Source organism: Peromyscus maniculatus, chromosome 21 (assembly GCF_049852395.1).
Source record: "Peromyscus maniculatus bairdii isolate BWxNUB_F1_BW_parent chromosome 21, HU_Pman_BW_mat_3.1, whole genome shotgun sequence".
Taxonomy (NCBI): domain Eukaryota; kingdom Metazoa; phylum Chordata; class Mammalia; order Rodentia; family Cricetidae; genus Peromyscus; species Peromyscus maniculatus.
Window position 1 is genome coordinate 30,109,054 of NC_134872.1, and position 19,704 is coordinate 30,128,757.

The 19,704-nt window shown below is 40.3% G+C and overlaps 1 protein-coding gene across 2 annotated transcripts in view; it reads right to left on the minus strand.

Moving 5' to 3' along the window:
- Gcc2 (GRIP and coiled-coil domain containing 2) overlaps nt 1–19,704 on the minus strand; it is a 60,050-nt gene that overhangs the window by 9,160 nt on the left and 31,186 nt on the right. For both annotated transcript variants that reach the window (XM_042266597.2, XM_076557231.1), the window contains 12 exons: nt 19,479–19,598; nt 18,779–18,943; nt 18,436–18,540; nt 17,398–17,560; nt 13,389–13,489; nt 13,227–13,304; nt 12,362–12,499; nt 9,296–9,417; nt 7,404–7,580; nt 4,914–5,131; nt 2,643–2,837; nt 795–949 (listed from right to left, as the gene is read on the minus strand). In XM_042266597.2, coding sequence (XP_042122531.1) covers nt 795–949; nt 2,643–2,837; nt 4,914–5,131; nt 7,404–7,580; nt 9,296–9,417; nt 12,362–12,499; nt 13,227–13,304; nt 13,389–13,489; nt 17,398–17,560; nt 18,436–18,540; nt 18,779–18,943; nt 19,479–19,598 — 1,737 coding nt within the window. The remainder of the gene's footprint in view (nt 1–794; nt 950–2,642; nt 2,838–4,913; nt 5,132–7,403; nt 7,581–9,295; nt 9,418–12,361; nt 12,500–13,226; nt 13,305–13,388; nt 13,490–17,397; nt 17,561–18,435; nt 18,541–18,778; nt 18,944–19,478; nt 19,599–19,704) is intronic.

Below are 19,704 nucleotides of genomic sequence, written 5' to 3' on the forward strand. Positions count from 1 at the left end.
TATTCTTAGGGGGAGGAAATAACTCATTTGAGCACTCTTAGCTGACTACAGTAGTCCTACAGGCTTGTAATCCCAGCATTCAGGAGGTAGAGGCAGAATGATTAGATATTCAGGGTCATCCCTGGCTCCATAACAAGTTCAAGGCCAGCCCAGGGTTTGTCTCAAGAAATAGAAAGAGGATGGGGTTGGAGAGATGGCTCAGCAGTTAAGAGCACTGACTGCTCTTCAAGAGGACCCAGGTTCAATCTTGGCACCCACATAGCAGCTAAGAACTGTCTGTAACTCCAAGATCTGACACCTTCACATAGACATACATGGAGGCAAAATACCAATGCATAATAAAAATAAATACTGTAAAAAAAAAAAAGAAAGAAATAAAAAGAAAGAGGAAGAGAGACCGGGGAGAGGGAAGATTAGAGAGGGAGAGAAAAGGGGAGGAAGGGAAAGAGGGAGGAGGAAAACGGGATGGAGGGAGGGAGAAGGGAAATGCCTTGAATTATTTATCCTTAGGACTCAAGGACATACACTCATGTTTTACTTAAGTACAGAGGAACAATGACCTATCAGTGTCTGCCCAATTGCTCTACTTATGCTTTCTTCGAAAAAGTAGAAATTAAAAATATTTGTTTAACAAATATAAAAGCAATAGTTGCTATCATGAGGCATCTAATCTAAAGAATCCAGGTGCTATGGATGCATCTGGAATGTGAACTTGTGAAATGGGGCGACACACACGAAGGGCTAGAAAAGCAACTGCTGCAGAGCAGGTCAGGGCAGCCAGGCTCCGCTCGCACCTTAATCTGCTCCATAAGGATGGCATTGGTGGCCTCTGTCTCCCGAAGCAGGCCGTTTAAGTGATCTGCACTCTTTGCGGTGGAACTGAGCTTCTCAGCCAACTCTTCTTTGGTAAATTCGGCATGCCATAAAGAGGGCTCTGCAAGATGCTGTTCTAAAAATCAATTTTCACAATCAGAGACTACAGACTCTAAATAAAAAATTAAATATCTTACTTTGTAACATGTAAGTCCACTCTTTGTCATTTATCTATATGATACACCTCAGCTCAAGTTTCTAGTTGAATGTAGCACAAATAAGACCGAATTTCTGTTGTAGTACAAATAGTTTGGTTCTCTAAGCCCCTCATTACGGTTTATACTTTTTACATTTTTTTCTTTCTTTTTCTTTTTTTCTTTCTTTCTTTCTTTCTTTCTTTCTTTCTTTCTTTCTTTCTTTCTTTCTTTCTTTCTTTCTTTCTTTCTTTCTTTCTTTCTTTTTTTTTTTGTGGTGGTGCTGGGGAGTGTAATCCAAGGCCTGTATCACGAATCTTTTTTTTTTTTTTTTTTTTTTTTTTTTTTTTTTTTTTTTTTGGTTTTTTCAAGACAGGGTTTCTCTGTGTAGCTTTGCGCCTCTCCTGGGACTCACTTGGTAGTCCAGGCTGGCCTCGAACTCACAGAGATCCGCCTGGCTCTGCCTCCCGAGTGCTGGGATTAAAGGCGTGCGCCACCACCGCCCGGCCTGTATCACGAATCTTAAAAGGTCTTAGTAAATAAAAAATATGGAGCTAGATATTGGGGTGAACGCTAAAGATCAGAAAAACAGAACAAGCCACAGCTAACCTCACCTCGATAACTTGTCAGCTGATCCTGTTTCTTCAAATTGGAAACCTCTGAGTCCTCACCTGAAAGCTTAAAAAGATCTCTAGTTCCTGGTCCTCATGCCTTATATACCTTTCTCTTTCCTGCCATCACTTCCTGGAATTAAAGGTGTGTGCTCCCATTCCTGGCTGTTTCCAGTGTGGCCTTGAAATCACAGAGATCCACATGGATCTCTGCCTCCAAATGCTGTGTGTGCCACCATTTTCTGGCCTCTGTGTCTATCTAGTGGCTGTTCTGTTTTCTGACCCCAAATAAGTTTATTAGGGGTGCACAATATATTGGGGGACACAGTATCACTACCAGGGCTTCATATATGCTAGGGAGCACTGGGTTCCCATTGTGAGGTACTACTAGAAATGGTACTAGTGGAACAAAGTTGGGTCACAGGAGGCGTGCCTTTGAAAGGGATGCTGGAAGCCTGGCTCATCTGCCCACTTCATGGCTGCCATAAGGTACTCCACCGTGACGTTGTGTCTTGCTGTTGTAGAAATGCTAAGGCCAAGTGACCCTGGGCTGTAAGCTAAGGCAAAAATCTTTCTTAAGATAACTTTCAAGGATTTTGTTACAGTATCTGAATGGTGACTAACACAATGTTGGGTATAAATGTGGTTCCAGAGCTTTAGAAAGATGAGAATCCCCTTGAGTTATGAACAGTAATATTCATTACAGGTAAGAATAAAAAGCATACCAAAACTATACTATATCTACTACAGAAAATTTAGTAACACTTCACTGTAAGGGATAAACTGAAACTGTCAATTTCCTGGAGACTGAGGCAATAACTCATTTACTTCCTAATAACAATACAAGACTTCCCATCTTCCACTTCTGCCCTAGCCCTATGCTTGTGTTAAAGTTTTTAGTTTTTAAAGAGATCTGTTTCGTACTATAAGCTCTTTTACTGGAACAGCTGAAAAAACATGAAAATTAGAGTAGTATGTATCAAACAAGACAGCCAGGGTAAAGCAGTCACACGAAGGAACCTACCAAGCTTGGTGTCAGGGGAACTGAGCAGCTGTTCTAAAGACGGAACGTGTGCGCCCGCCGAGGACACAGACTCGCTGTCGGTCGTCTCCATCCCTTCCCCCTCCTCTCGGGCCACAGTGTGCATGTCCAGAAGGGGCAGCTCTGTGTTTCTTCTTTCTCGAGGGTTTTTCAGAGGTTGGTGGGAAGAAGCAGGGCCTATCAAATATTTTAAAAAAGTGAAACTATGAAAGACCAACAGATCTGAACCTAACAAAGAGAACCAATAAAATTAAAGACAGCCTTGACTGTCCATCAAAGGTTAAGGAAATTAAACAAACAGCCAGTAAATAAATGGTGTCTGAAGAAAGGATGCTAAGCAGTTACAAAAATTAAGTCATTTTACATTGAGCTATGCTAGTCATCCAACACAAACCATCCATCACTACTTGCTGCCTATGATGGACAGCTGGACACTTATCTTACCTAATATGGGATGACTTATGCCTAACAGGCTTGAGGGCCAGCTGGTCCAAACCAGTAAAAAGATACTTTCTGAGAGCCAACCTGGGTCTGCCTGAGGGCCTTAGCAACAGCAGCTGAGACATGATCTGGAGATGACCTGGACCAATGAGAGGCAGCCATGTCACACCAGCAGATGCATATTCATCAGACCTCCCCCCAGGGTGGGATGGAGGGTGTATAATTGCCTCTTCCTGAATAAACTGAGCTTATTGTTTCCGACCCGGAGTCTGTGTGGTTTGACTCTGCACCTACCTGGCCCCCTCCCCCAAAGAGAAAAACAGCACAGGACCCTGTCACACCTCACACCCCATACTTCCCACTGCTGCTATGTGGTGGCAGTCTCCATCACTGCCTGACACTGTCACCTGGGTTGGTGATTAGTGTTGCCTGCTCACATCCAGTGTTCAGAAGCCAGAGTTCAGGGTAGGGAACCAACTGATACAGTTCATGGAATTCTTGGGCTTTAATCCTAACATTCGGTTTACACAGTGAGTCCCAGGCCAGCCAGGGCTACATAGTATACAATTTTGTCTCAAAAAAGGAAGAAAGGATTTCTTGCTCGCTTATAATGAACACTCACACGGAACTGTGAGGCTCCCATGACATTTCCAAATGCATTACTTGACTGACTCCTAACTCTATGCAAGGTCTCGCAGCTTAATCCAGCATTTTTTTTAAGTTTCAAGGTTCATTTCTTTTCAATACTATGAACTGTCTCCCCAGTCCCTTTAAAGCTCTGTAGCTCCTGGCTGCCTTCTTAGAGCCTATCCATGGGTTTCTGAATTTCTACCAGAGACAGGGTTTCTCTGTGTAGTTTTGGTGCCTGTCCTGGAGCTCGCTCTGTAGACCAGGCTGGCCTCAAACTCAGAGATCCACCTGGCTCTGTCTCCTGAGTGCTGGGATTAAAGGCATGCGCCACCACCAGCTGATTTACTCCCCCCCTCCCGCCCCCAAGACAAGGTTTCTTTGTGTAGCCTTGGCTGTCCTGGAACTCTGTAGACATCTATCTGCCTCTGTCTCCCGAGTGCTGGGAATAAAGGCATGCACCATTGCCTGGCTAAGTTTTACATAATTTAATTATTATTTAATTTTTTAATTATTTTGTATCTCTGGGTGTTTTGCATGTATGTCTGTGTATCACGTGTAGGCAGTGAAGCCGGAAGAGGGCATTGGATTCTCTGGAACTGGAGCTACAGATGGATGTGAACCACCATGTGAGTTGCTGGGGATCAAACCCATGTCCTCTGGAAGAACAGCCAGTGCTCTTAAACTATTGATCCATCTCTCCAGCCCAGTAGTTTACTTTCTTGTGAATTTGTGAACTATGTTCTTTCTTTTTGGTTTTTCGAGACAGGGTTTCTCTGTAGCTTTGGAGCCTGTCCTGGAACTCATTCTGTAGGCCAGCCTGGCCTTGAACTCACAGAGATCCACCTGCCTCTGCCTCCGAGTGCTGGGATTAAAGGCGTGCAGCCGTGAACAATGTTTGTTTGTTTATTTATTATTCATTTATTTATTTATATTCATTCATTTATTTATTATGTATACAGTATATGTCTGCAGGTATACCTGCAGGCCAGAGGAGGGCACCAGATCTCATTACAGATGGTTGTGAGCTACCGTGTGGTTGCTGGGAGTGAACTCAGGACCTCTGGAAGAGCAGTCAGTGCTCTTAACCACTGAGCCATCTCTCCAGCCACGTGAACAATGTTCTTAAGTGACACAAATATGCTAGAACACAGAAAGTCAATCCTGCCACAAACATACACATACTTTTTGTGGATGGCTCACTCTTGAGCTGGAAGAGCTGAGCTTCCACTTTGGAGAGCTGGTGCTGCAGGGTCTCCACTGTCTTTCTGTGCTCGTCCTGCAAATGTCGAACTTGGTCTCGGAAGCTGTTCCGGAGCGCTTCATTCTGGGATGTTAGCTGACACACTGTCTGCGAGTGTTCAGACTTCATCAGGGTGTTCTCCGACTGAACTGAGCATAACCTAAAGGTGAAAGTCCAGTTCATGAGAACCTTGAACTGCACATGCTGACCCAGCCTCTGTCACCTGGATTCTCCAAGGGAAGCCCTAGAGCATCTACAGAACGTGCAAAGCAACTTGACCTCCATGTCTGAGGGATACTGGCTACATTACAGTCTACATTACTCATCATGTCCTGTGCTCCACAGAGAAACTGCCATGTGCGTCAACAAAAGTAGGAGGCTTGCTTTGTGGTTCACTGAAAAATAATTTTTTTTTAAAGTATAAGCTGATCATATTTTCGGGCCTCAACTGGTAGAGTGCTTACTTAGCATGCAGGAAGCCCTGGGTTCAGTTCCCAGAACCATATAAACTAGATATATTAGTACAGTCTGTAATCTTAGAACATGGGAGCTGGAAGAGGAGGATCAAAAGTTAAAAGTCACCCTCATCTACAAAAAGAGTAGATGAGACTAGCCTAGAATACAGAAAACCCTGTTACACACTTACACACACACACACAGTTTTCTACTCCATGTTATTTTATGTGGGCAGCTCACATAAACATAAGATTACTCTATCTATTCTTTGTTACCTTGAACATGTGAAAAAAATACTTTTCATAAAGAAAAGTCCTAAAGAAAATATCAAGTTTTGAGTGAATTAGCATGAAACACTCAGGCATCAGAATTGCTGGATACCTTGTAAAACAAACACCTAGTTTTCGTACTACAGCTGCTGACTCTGTGCCAGTGGTCCTGGGAATTAGCTACCATCAACAGCTCTCCACAGAGTTTACACCGTCAGGCTGACACCAACTAGCAGACCTACAGTTTGGGAGCAACTACTGTTACTGATTTGAGTTTATTCTTTTTCTTACTACTGTGTGTAAGTGAATGATGGGTGTATTATGGGCACATTATGGCAGAGGACAGTTCTGTAGAGTCAGCTGTCTCCCTCCACTTTTACCTGGGTTCCAGGGACTGTACTCATGCCACCAGGCTTGCGTAACAACTGAGCAACTACTTTTAAGAGTTTATTTGTACCCTTGTTATTTTATGTTTGGTTTTCGCAAACTTCAACCAGAAAATAAACAAAATTTCCAGACATATTTGCTGATAAAAATGAGAAGCAATTAAAAAAAAGAGTGGAAGCTGCCCTCTCCTGATTCTCATGCCTGCTGTCTCAAACCTGATTCCAAGGCAAACTGAACATTCTAAACTACTGAGAGTATAGTGCATTAAGATTTGCTTTCTATCTGTTATAAATACATACACCATTCTAAGTTGAATCAGATTTAGTGGCTAAAGAGGAAAAGGTGGCAAAACAAAACAAAACAAAACCAAAACAAACAAACAAACAAACAAACAAACAAGCAAGCAAACACACCAACAAAAAAACAAACTTCATTGATTTTTTTTCTTTTTTTAAAAAAAGACAAGGTCTTACTATGTAGTTCAGGCTGGACTTAAACTTGTTATGTAGCCCAGGTCTCAAACTTGAATGGTGAGATTACAAGTGTATGCTACCATGCCTGGCTTTAGAAAAGGTTATCTTAATTACCAAGTTCATAGTCACTAATAAGATACTGTACATAGTGTTTTGCAAGCATTTTGCTCATAATAGTTACCAGGAATGTAAAGGGGGAACCATTAGCAGTCACAACCATTTTCTGAGGGCCAGGCAGACAGTTCAGTGGCATAGCACTTGCCTGCATTCAATCTCTAGCATCACACGCACACACAAAGTGCATTTCAGTGCTTTGGTAAGGCTTGTAGCCTGCAGGTGTTATCATCCACAGTTCTGAATTTACTAGGAAGCTAGCTGCTTATAAGCTCCCCACATGGAACCGGAATACCTGTCCTGACAGAAGCTTATTAATCTGTCCCAGTTGTGACTTGGGTGTTCATATTAGTTGGGATCTGTGAGTTATACAGACATTAACTGGTTGGCATAATTAGTGAATAAATACTTTAATGCTTTCTTATGGAGATAAAGGAAAATGCTTTTTTTAATTTGACACTTTTGGTGGGAAAACGTTTTTTTCTTTTTAAAGAAATTTCCTGATTATACAGGCTGTAAGGAGGTGGGATATCAATCAGATAAGTAGATAAATGTTAGGTATTCTCAATAACACTAAATATAAAACCAGTCCGAAGGGGAAGCTTGGTGGTAGGTAAGGCAAAGTTACAAGCCTCTGTAGGCTCCGACCCCTTACTGAAACCCCAGGGAAGAGTACAGTGACCCAGGCTGCTTGCCTGGTACCAAGAGCATCGGTTGCTGCTGGCAGCCTTACTTTTCCCGAAGCTCGGCCTCTTTGGTCACGGTCTCCTGCAGCATCCGGTTGTGCCTCTCCAGCAGAGTGTCGTGCTCAGACTGCAGCGTCTGAAACTCTGATACACTGATTTGTAAACTATTTTGGCTATCCTGTAACTTGATTTTCAGCTGGTCAATCAGCATTTCCAGGTGTTCCCTAAAACAGAAATAAACAGTTTATCAATGTTTGTGATAGAGGGAAACCTTATTTTGTTGTTTCAGTGACATATTCTTTGTTACTGTGGATGATTCTAAAGGAAATATCACAAAAATTCAAGACTAGAATTAAAAGAAATTTTAAAAGATGCTATACAGACTGTAAATCATCAGGCACTATAGATTTTATAAAAATATCTCTTGAGTTTATTCATTTAGTTAATTTGTTTGTTTGTTGAAGAGTCTTGCTATGTAGCCCTGGCTAGCCTAATACTTGCTACGGAGCACAAAATGGTTTTGAATTTGTGGCAATCCTCCTGGCTCGGCTTCTTGATTGAGTGCTGGGATCACAAAGCTTGGGCTTGTCTGAGTTTAAAATTCCATATTAAAATGAAATAGAACTTCATATGGTATCAGACTAGCCTACGTTAAATGTTATAGGATTATCATTAATTAAAAAACAATTTCACACAGTTCTATGGCAGCTGTTATGAGAATGGGATGTGAACTCAAAATACAGTGAAAGACCATACCTCAAGTAAAGAAAGAAGTCAGTTTAGAATCAGAATAAAATCTTGGTGGAAATAATTAAAACCCACAACTCTTCCATAATGCATACATTATTAGTTCCTTAAAAGATGTATAAAAAATGGACATACCCGGGGGGGAGTGACATTCTCTAAGGTGACAAGTCTCACCCACAAGAAGCTCTAATAAAACAATTCATAAAAATAGGTTTAAGGGTTGGGGATTTAGCTCAGTGGTAGAGCGCCTGCCTAGCAAGCACAAGGCCCTGGGTTTGATCCTCAGCTCCAAAAAAAGAGAAAAAAATAGGTTTAAAAAAAGTATAAATCACTGGAAGGAACAAAGTATCACATTCAAGTAGTCTGAACTCAAGATTCAGGTATGCACAAATGGTTCTTACAAATGATATTTACTAAGTGTATCAATACTTTATGATAGCTATGGGTAGAGAAAGTATCTCATCATACAGAAGACTACAGACCCATATTTAACAGACTCCTAAACAAAAAGTAACAGAATGCAAACATTACAGGACCATTAGTCCTGTTCTAAGCCCCCAAAGCAGGTATAAAGAGTATAAATAATCAACCTCTACTACAAAATCAACATACACACCACAGGCTGTCCTAACCCTCTCCCCCTCCCTCATCTCTTTTTGAGACTGGGTCTTACTATGTAGCCCTGGCTGTCTTGGAACTCACTTGGTAGCCCAGGCTGGCCTTCAACTCTCAGAGATCTGCCTGCCTCTGCCTCCTGAGTGCTGGGATTAAAGGTGTGTGCCACCACACCCAGCCCATCTCTTGTTCCTGGTATATTTTTGAACATTTACAAAATGGATCTGGATGCTAATTTTAAACTAGTATTAACACACTGTTCAGATCAAATGGGGTGGTCATAAATACCATAACATAAATTTAATTTTAATGCCTAAATTTTTACTATGTCCAGGACTTATTAAGACAAGAGTCTATAGCTCACAGACCACATTTTTGCTTCACTGTTACTTTAACATCCTTTAGAGTATGCAATAATCCTCTTGGTATGTACTTTCCTAATTATCTAGAAATATGGTGACACCAAGAAATTCTCTGCTCACTGGTAATCACACCTAAAATTCCACTCAAAAGCAATAAAAATGAGAGTTTTAACCAACTTGGGGATCAACCTGTATTTGTATGGGGAAAACCTTACCTTTCTTGTTTAGCTCCCTCAGTTTCAGCCTGAGACACAGATTTATTTTTCTGTTGTTTTAGAACGTTATGAACTCGGACTTTGTAGCTCTCAAATTCAGAGGTGACAGCAGCTTGTTCTGCCTAGAACATTTTAAAGGAGAGAAAATTGTCACGCTGACATATCCTTCTATGTCCTTTCATAGGCTAATGAAGTGAAGTAACACATTCTGTTTGTAAAAATGAAGCAAATAGCCTTTATTGATTTGAACTACTGAAAAGGAGTTCTGGGGCTGGGTACGGTGGCTCATCCCCGAAATCTCAGAACTCAAGAGGCTGAGGCAGGGGGAGTGCTATGAATTCGAGGCCAGCCTGGGCTACACTATGAGTTCCAGGTTAGTATGGGGTATAGAATGAGTCCCTGTCTCATAAAAACTAACAACAAACAAAAGCCCAAAATACCAGACTTAACCAAAACAGAAACCTAGTCCTGTTGGCCTGACCCTTCTTAAAACCGCCGACTTCCTGTTTCCACCACAGCAGACTAACTTATTACTGGCAAATTTTATGATGACACTGTTTGCTTATATTACTTTATCATTTTTTAAGCTGTGATATGTTCTCTTTCTTTTTTTTTTTTTTTTTTTTTTTTGGTTTTTCGAGACAGGGTTTCTCTTGTATAGCTTTGTGCCTTTCCTGGAATTCACTTGGTAGCCCAGGCTGGCCTCGAACTCACAGAGATCCGCCTGCCTCTGCCTCCCGAGTGCTGGGATTAAAGGCGTGAGCCACCACCGCCCGGCTGATATGTTCTCTTTCTATAAATAGGAAAAGTCGACTCTCGGGGGCCATTATTCATTTGAATCTCACCCTCAGTACACAGTTAACACAAACAACAATAGGTCCAGCCTATACTGTTTGCTCCCAGGGTCTGCGGAAGAGTCTACCAACCGGCTGAGGATTCCAATCTGAGGGATAGTCAACGGATGTAAGCACACTGAGTTCTTTAGTCCATTCGCTTTATCTCTCTACGTCAATTCTGTCTACAGTTTCTTTTCTGTTCTCTTACCTCTCAGTCCTTTCCCATGTCTTATCTAGTTCTTTCCATCTCTGTCCTCATCTTTGTTCTTCTCCATCAATCCTCCCAGTGCTCTCAGAGAACTGAATATCCACACAATAGTTCTTTGGTAAAGCAATGCTAGGCTTGAAGTTTTTCAGGGTTGCAGAGAGAGGTGATAAGGACCCACTCATAAAGCAATTGTCAGCTTCCAATTTCAACTCTAAAGGGGAATAACTAAAGGGGAGTTCTCTAGTAGGGTCAACTAAAGGCTCTAAGATCAATTAGGGAATTTATGTGCTCAAACTAGAATCTAGAAATGGCTAGGTAGAATGTTAGGGGTCAGTAAGTCACAAGAAAGTAAACTGTCTTTGGTGCGGCTTTTCCGGCTCGTCCCAGCTGCAGCTGCTTTCTGATAGGGAGGGGAACATATGCTAGGTGGCTAAGCAACCTCAGTCAGAGTAATTGCTGAGGAGAAAATCTAGGAATAGCACCTGGCTGAGGAGGAATAAAAACTTAATTTGCACAAGAAAGAAGCTTGGCACCTGTTTCCTGCCTGGCCTGGAGGCAATCTCCTTGGGTCAGTGGGAAGTAACTGCCTTAACTCAGTATCTAGCAAATGGCTAAAACCTCATCCTAGGAATGTGAGCAGTAAATCTCTTAAGTTAGGGTCTTGTGTAAATAACCCAGGGTGAAGGTAAGGAGTTGAGGATTTAATTGTTAGTGGTTCTTTTCTCTATCTGTGGGTGAGATGAGCTAATGTTTATTTCTCTGCATTTGTCCTTGGAAAAAGGGATCTTTCCTAAAAAACTTTTATCTGGAGAATGGCCCACATGTATGTTAATAAAAAATAAACACAGCTGGGGAAAGTTGTCCAATTACCCCAAATGTTTAGAAAAAGTTGTGCTCAAGATTGAGATGCAATCGTGAGAGTACATGTACACGTAACATGGAGATGCACAGTAAATGTGGAGAATCACAGCTGTTATTGCACAAGAAGTTTACAACAAGAGACAGCCAGTTCATTCAAAAGGCAGTCATTCCATAACACCTTGTGTGATGGTTCCCTCTAACAGAACCCTTAGTTCTGACAGGTTGACCTTCTGAACACTAGTTGTCACTGCTGTATACTCCCATGGACTTTTGCTACCAGCGGCTCTCAATACAGTGGTGAAAGTCAAATCATGTGTTTCTGACGCGATCTTTAGACTTCACATTACTGTCACGATAACTTAGGGTGAGAGAGAGAGAACTCTGACAAAGCCACAGTAAGTAACTAAATGCTTTGTATGTTGAAGCCAGGGAAGGAGGCCCGATGGTCATTCTATTAGAATGCTGCAATTATTTAAACCTCAGAAAAAAAAATGCAGTGCTTTCTCAAAAGTTTTTTTCTTTAAGTAAATATGTGACATTTTTACACATACAAATTGCAAAATATAAATGTAAGTAAGGTAAGTGTACTCATAGTTTTCCTTAAAAAAAAAAATGCTGGTAAGATCTGGGGAGATGGCTAACAGCTAAAGTATTAGCTGTGCAAGCCTGAAAAACCTGAGTTTGAGTTCTGAAACCCATGTTTAAAAAAAAAAGCCAGGTCAGAAGAAATGCATTTACCATCCCTGTGTTCACACAGCCAATCAGGAGACAGACAGAAGTGCATGGACGGGCCAGCTGGCCCGGTGAACAAAGTGCAGCAGCAGCAGCAGCAACAAGAGAGACACTGTCTCAACAAGGTACAGAACCATCTCGTAAAAACTGACCCCTGCCCTCCACACAAACATGGTGGTACATGTGTGCTCACATTCACACAGATGTAATAAACACACACACACACACACACACACACACACACACACACACACACACACACACACACACACACACACACTCTACCCCAGTCATGTCAGTGTCATGCTGTTGGGTTTAGAGCATCTGCTAAGTGCTCTTCACTGCAGAACACTGCCAAGGGGAACGTGGCCCTGGAGTAAGGACCCCGGAGTAAGGAAATCCGGGTGGTTTTGGTCTTGCAGGACACACCTTGGCAGTACGGCTCTCTTCCTGCAGCGCCGCCACCCTCTGCTGGTATGCACTCAGGGTGCGCTGGTGCTGTTCTGCAGAAGTCTTCAGGTGCTCGTGGATTTTGTGTTTCTCAGACGTTATCTCAGCCAGCTGAATCTGGGGAGAGACAGATTAAATGGCACAACTAAGTGGTAGATTGTTTTCAGGTATATAATTATCATCAGAAAGAGAGACAGCATGAATTATGCTTTCTCACTATCTGGTTGATTTATTTTTTTATTAAACGAGTATCTGCACAATTAAAGACTACATATTTAATGTTTAATTAAATACCACCAGACATTATACAAAAAAATACAGCAAATATTCGACCACCTCATATATTGCTTCTCAATTGTATTTTTAGAGGATTCAGATGAAGTTTTGGGCCATGTTCATTTTATATGCACTATTCTAGACTATTACAGATCCTCAAATACATGATGGTCATCTAGGCAGTATTACTAAACTTCACTGCTTCTGCTTCTTCAAAATGTTGAGTAATCTTTCTAAGTATTCCAAAATGGTAACTGATAGAAATTTTTCTTTCTTTTAAAAAAAAATCCCTATTATTTTCTATATGTATAGATGTTTTGCCTGTAACTGTGTCTATGTACCATGTGTGCCTGGTGCCCATGGAGGCCAGCACAAGGCATCAGATTCCCTGGAATGGGAGGAGAGGCAAGTACAGATGGTTGTTAGCCACCATGTGGGTGCTGGGAATTGAACCTGGGGCCCCTGCAAGAGCAGCCAGTGCCCTGAACTGCTGAACCAGCTCTCTAGCCCATCTATGTGGAACTTTATTTCTACATGGAAAAAGCTTTGCAAACATTTAAAATCTTACTTTATAGACTTCTACTTGCTGTTGGCTTGCTTCTAGTTCGCCCTTGAGCGATGCTTGAAGTAGTAATTGATCCGTTTCCTAAGAACGGAAATCCTGGTTAAATCACACAGTGAGTGATTCACAACTGTAAGTCCTAAAATACGGTACAGAGAATTAACGTACCGCTTGCTTTGACTCTGCCAGTTCCTTCTTGGTTTTCATCAGCAGCTGCTTGATCTTGGTGTTTTGTTCTTCGCAGTGCTGCACTGAAGACTGCAGGGAAGCTAGCCCAGGAAGTCAATTTCATCAGAGAGAGATAAGAGACGGTTACCAGTAAACATGACACCCCAGCGACAATTTTTTCCTTCACATTAACTTACAAGAAACTCATTGTATCTCTTCATGCAGGGCTTTTCAAACATATCTGACAATGCATTCTTCTGTGCCAATCACCCACCGCAAACACTTACCAACACACAGCCAATCTTATTGCACCCTGACAGGTTCATCAAAATGCAGCTCACCGGCTAGTTTTCTGAATATAGTTTAAAACAGAACACACTTAGGCTCCCTCATTCAGATATGGTCTGTGGCTGCATTAGCTTGCACAATGGTGTCCTGAGGAACCACCACAGGGACAATGGAGCCTATAAAGCCAAAATATTTACTACTTGGCCCATTATAAAAAATGTACAAACCTTTGATCTACTGGATTATTTTAAAGCAAATCAGTTCATTTGTAAATATTTAAGTATATATCATTTAAATAAAAGCATACTAATATTTAGTGGACATCTGGCAGTAGTACTTTCTAAAAATACTTCAAAAAAGCTGGGTGTAATAGTGCATACCTATAATCCCAGCACTTGGGAGGTAGAGGCAAGATCATGAGTTTAAAGGCCAGCCTGGGCAACATATTAAGTTTGAGGCCAACCTAATCTATATGAGACCCTGTTTCAAGAAAACAACCAAAACAAAATATCAAAAGCACCTCACAGGGTACTGTGTATTTATGGTTGTATCATGCAGAAGGTATTTGCTTTTGTGACAGCAAGTCAGATAGCATCCCATTTTTGTGGGATGCTTGTTAAAGAAAGAGTGCTCACTTAGGCACAGATCAAAATATAATAAAGGCAAAAACCAAGGACAAAAGATAAATGTGTAACAAAGGTTATACAAATTTAATGTGAATGAGGGAAATTTCACAGGAGAAGAAGCATTTAGGATTAGAAGGATTTCATGGTTGTTCCAGAGTGGGCAGGAAAGGGAGAAGTTCAGAAAGGAGATGTATCCCTGTGGTAAAATCACATGCAGAGAAAAATGTATAGCCCTTTATCTGTGAGAGAGTAATAAGCAAGCCCCCATGTGGTTGCACCCCGACCCCCTTTAGAACACTTCTGAGGCTTCCTTCTTTACCACGACTCTTTAGCCCAGCCCTCCACGATTTTCTGTACCGCTATGGCAATCCTCCCCCACCTCCCCATTTCTGATCATGCTTCTGTCTTCTATGACGCTTTCTGACACACTTATGGAGATTACAAAGAGACACGGGCAGCTCCTCAGGGATTGGCCTTTGATCTGATTTTACTGTGTGGTTTTACCTTAGCCTCTCCTTTTATACTGCTTCCTCTTCACTTACATATCTAAAGTCTTAGTGCATGGTAGCCACTTCATAGGACTTTATGGAAGTTCTGCTTCTGGTCATGAGGGAGTAATAGGGCCTAGACTTAAACTTTCTTGTCATAAACAATTAGGCAGCTGATTAACAACACCACCTTTCCAACCCAGACATTTGAACAATAAATAGTAGAGGACTGTGATCCTTGAGAGATGGTAAAGAAGGTGAGGTATGCTTCCTGTCCTGGCTTTGTGCATGGGAGCAACTTGTAGAATATGATGCAAGAGTGGGAATCTGAAACAGCTATTGGTCTTGCTGAGACACAAATAACTGCAAGGAAAAGAACAAAGAGCAGTGTTGTAATGTGAACACTCTAGATTTCACAAAGGGCTAGGACCATTCTCTAGCTACCAGCCAGAGTGAAGAAACCCTTTGTGAATGCACAGGGATTCAGGAAAAGAATACGATGCAGAAGTAGGAGAAAAGAAATGAACAGAAACAGACCCTTATTTTATAGAAATGATGGAATTAGCATGCACAGACATTAAACAGGTATTAAATATATTCAAAGATTTAAAAGGAAAATATTAACATAATAGAAAATCTACACAAATGAACCAAACAGAACTTCTAGAGATTAAAAATGCCATTCAATGGGGCTGGAGAGATGGCTCAGTGGTTAAGAGCACTGACTGCTCTTCCAGAGGTCCTGAGTTCAATTCCCAGCACCCACATGGTGGCTCACAACCACTTGTAATGGGATCCCGTGCCCTCTTCTGGCCTGCAGGGACACATGCAGGCAGAAATGCCATTCAATATCTAAAGTGAACTTTTCACTACATGATATTAAAGATTAGATACTATGGATTGGTGAATATGAAGACAGTAATAGAAAATTCCAGAAACTCTATTCCATGAAGTGACATTTACTATTTAAAGGTAATCAATGATAAACTCAAGATGTAAACTAAAACTCTAAATTACCAAAATTAAAATACATCAAATCAGTAAAAAGGATAAAATGATTATAAAAATAATGTTTTAAAAAAGAAGGAAAAGCAACCCAAGAACAAGACAAGTAGCACTACCAAGGTATAGACTTTGTAGGCAATCACTCTAAAAATAGCTCAAACATTTCAATAGCAGAGACTTGGTTTGGAGGAAAAAGCAAGACCCAATTATAATGCTATCTGGAGTTGGGTTCACAACTGCTTGTAACTCCAGTATCCAGGGGATCTGACTTCTCTGGCCACTGTGGGCAATTACACTCACATGCTTATTATATCCATATATAGGCAGACAGACAGACAGACATACAATTGAAAATAAAACAGCTATGTAAAATATAGAAGAACACATAAGGGATTTAGGTCAGTCTCTGAGTTCAATCCTCAGCACCAGGGGTTGTGTAGAGAGCATACCACAAAAGCCAAATGTAAAGACATTTTGGTTACAAGCCAAATGTAACTTAAAATCAAAAGAAGACTGGAATAGTGTAAGTATTAGTAAACACTGGGGTTAGAAAAGGACATTCACAATAAGAGTGATCAAATCATTAGGAATATGTAACAATTCTAAGTGTGAATGTAACCAACACTAGAGTTTCTAAATAAATGAAACAAAAAAGCGACAGAACTGAGAAGAGAGAAAGAGATCCACAATTAGGGTTTGAGATTTCAACATAGCTCTCTCAGTACGTGGCAGAAGCAGAAGAGAGAAAAATCATACGACTTGAAAATCAGATGAGCCAAATCTCTCCGCCAACTGACAAGACCTAAGTGATGTCCAACAACTAGTACATAATGACACTGTTGTCAAGTACACAGAGAAAAATCACTGAAAGATCACAGGCCAGGCCAAACCCCAAACTCAACACTTAAACCACAGAGTACTGTAACTGCAAAGCACTTATATTGGAACTCGCTAAGAATATTTGAGAAGAATCCCTTCAATATTTAGAAAGTAAACAACACATTTCTACATGACTGAGGGGTCAAAGGAGCAGACACTAAAAAATTATTTTGAAATTACTCAAACCAAGAAAATAACTTCAATTTGTGAGAAGCCACTCAGGGAACTTTACAGTGTTTAATGCTAATGTCAGAATGTATTTTTATGGGTGAAATCCATACAGTTACCTTAAAAAGGAATGTTTCATTGTTATTTAAATCTTCCCAATCTGCTGATCACCAATAAACTATGAACAAACAGGACAAATACCTTGCACCGAGCATTACATTGACTATTAACCTCTTAATGGTAAAGGGTTTGACCTGCCTCTGGTCCTTAACAATTTGAACACTGAGTTACATCTGCTGGTGATTTACGGCTTGTATGAATGGCAGGTGTGGTGGAGTACATCTTTGATCCCAACCCTCAGGAGGCAGAGGCAGGCAGATTTCTGTGACTTAGTTCTAGGACAGCCAGGACTACACAGAGAGATTCTGTCTATGAGAAAAAAAAAAAAAAAGGCAGGCAGGCAAGCTGGCTGCCTGGCTTGTATGAATAATGACTCATGTTGCGCTCTATGATGTTATGAGGCAGTTATAAAGTAAAGTGAATTGTTTTACTCACTCATTTCTTCTTGTAGGGTTTCTTGTTTCTGTTTTTGAATTTTTATTTCTTGCTCCAGATCTTCTATCTTACTGTTTTTATTTGTTAACTTCTGATTTAATTCTTTCATCAAACGTTCATAATCTGCTATTTCCATATTCATCAACGTAGTTTGTTGGGCATCCTGTACATTTTATGAAAGACTTACATATTACTAGGGCAACTAATCTGTGAAACTGCTAAAATCATGACATAAAATAAGTAGGTTTTATTACATTTTCCTGTAATATAGACATAATGTAAGTAACAAGGAAATGGGAAGCTCGACAGTTTATAGTTCTGATTTCATCAAGTATTCTCTAGCAGTTTAGGTCTTTTTTTTTTTTTTGGTTTTTTCCAGACAGGGTTTCTCTATGTAGCTTTGCACCTTTTCTGGAACTTGCTTTGTAGACCAGGCTGGCCATGAACTCACAGAGATCCGCCTGCCTCTGCCTCCCAAGTGCTGGGATTAAAGGCGTGAGCCACCACCGCCTGGCTTCCTCTAGCAGTTTAAAATTCAACTTTCTGAACTCCATTTTATTTGACTAACTTTAATTAGCCATAATTAGTGTAGTTCTGGTCTTACGGAGTTCTCATTTATGAAATATTAATATTTTAGGTAACGTAACACCTTTTACAGAATACTCTTTGAAAAATTAGAGAGAAATTAATCCAAAGTAAATTTTAAGCTTTGACATTATTTAAATCTTCATGTGTCATACTGCAATCACACATAGAAAATGAAATAAAACTCATGAGCCTAGGTTCTTCTGAACAGATAATTGTTTAGAGAAATAAAGTTCAGGTTTCAATTTACTGAGGCTAAGAATTTATAAAGGATTATTTTAGTAGTATAAGCAATACTTAAAATATTTTTCCTGTGTATAGAACTGTAATAGTATGAATTATGCTGTTCTATGAACACCTGTTTCTGAGGTGCTGGGAATCAAACCCAGGGCTTTAGGCATGCTAGGTAGGCACTCTGCCACTGAGTTCTCTCTCTGGAGATTATGTTTGTACCTTTTTCACCAGCTCTAGTTCTTGCATGGTTTTCTGAAGCTGCTTCTTTTCCTTTTCAAATTGGAGTTGGAGTTCTTCAAGCTCATTTACAGCACTGACATGTTCCTAAAATTAAATGACCCACAAGTATTAGGTGGTATAAAATACATCCCACACACAAAAACAAAACCTATATGCCCAGAAAAATCATAGCTTAGGACAGATTCTCCAATGTAGAGTTGCATACATTAAGGAATTAACTAGGGTATAACTCATAAATGTACCCAGCAGGACTCTTCATTCAAGCAGTATGTGTTTCAATTGCCACTGTATACATGGGAACAAGTCTCAGGGTTATTCTTACCTTTATTTTCTGCTCCTTTTGAAGTTTTTCAACTTCCAGTTCTTTATCTACTATTCCTTTGGCTCTCTGGACTTCTAAAATCTGTGCTTCTAATAACTTGGCATTAGACTGCAGTGTCTCAATACGAGCCAGGAGATCCTCATTGTCTGAATTTAGTTTTTCACACTAGAATATAAATGACTCATTACTGTGAGCACACAGGAAACATATACAGATGAAATCTTACTGAGAACATTAGCACAGTGTGAAAAGTGATTTCACAGTTGACCCCACAGAATTACTGTTAAGTCAAGAATAAGATTAAAAACAATCCCTGCTGATCTTGATCTGGCAAGTCTTACAAGCCAGAAAGCCTCTAAGCTTTCCATAGAGTAAAAAGCAGAAATAAAAACCCAAACCCAAATCCTGGTGGACTGAGGCTAGATGAAGTCTTTAAGTTCATGTACAGCAGTAGTGTGCTCCTAAAAAAAAAAAAAAAAAAAAAAAAAAAAGACAACGCCCCACAACTCAACAGTAAGAAAGGGTTAAGCAAAACAGGGTATGTTAGCTATCTAGTCAAATTCCTCTCTAAACACAGAGAAATGAAAGAGAAAAAAATTTCTGCTTCTGACTACAGTTTAACTTCTTATACAAGAGAAAAATGAGATTAAAATGTATTTACTATAATTTTCTTATCTAAATTTATTCAATTTGCAATTACCTGACAAGCTGAATTTCTTAATTGTTTGGTAAGGTCTTCTATATGATGTTCAAAATTGTTAGCACGTTCTTTTTCCACATCCAGCTGTTCTGACTGCTTATCATATTCTAACAAAAGATTCTTCAATAAAAGACAAGATTTAACTTGTAAGTTAGGAAGCATTCACTAGGTCAGAACATATCATCAAGACATCTTGATGCCTTAAGAGTTCATTTGAGATTTTTAA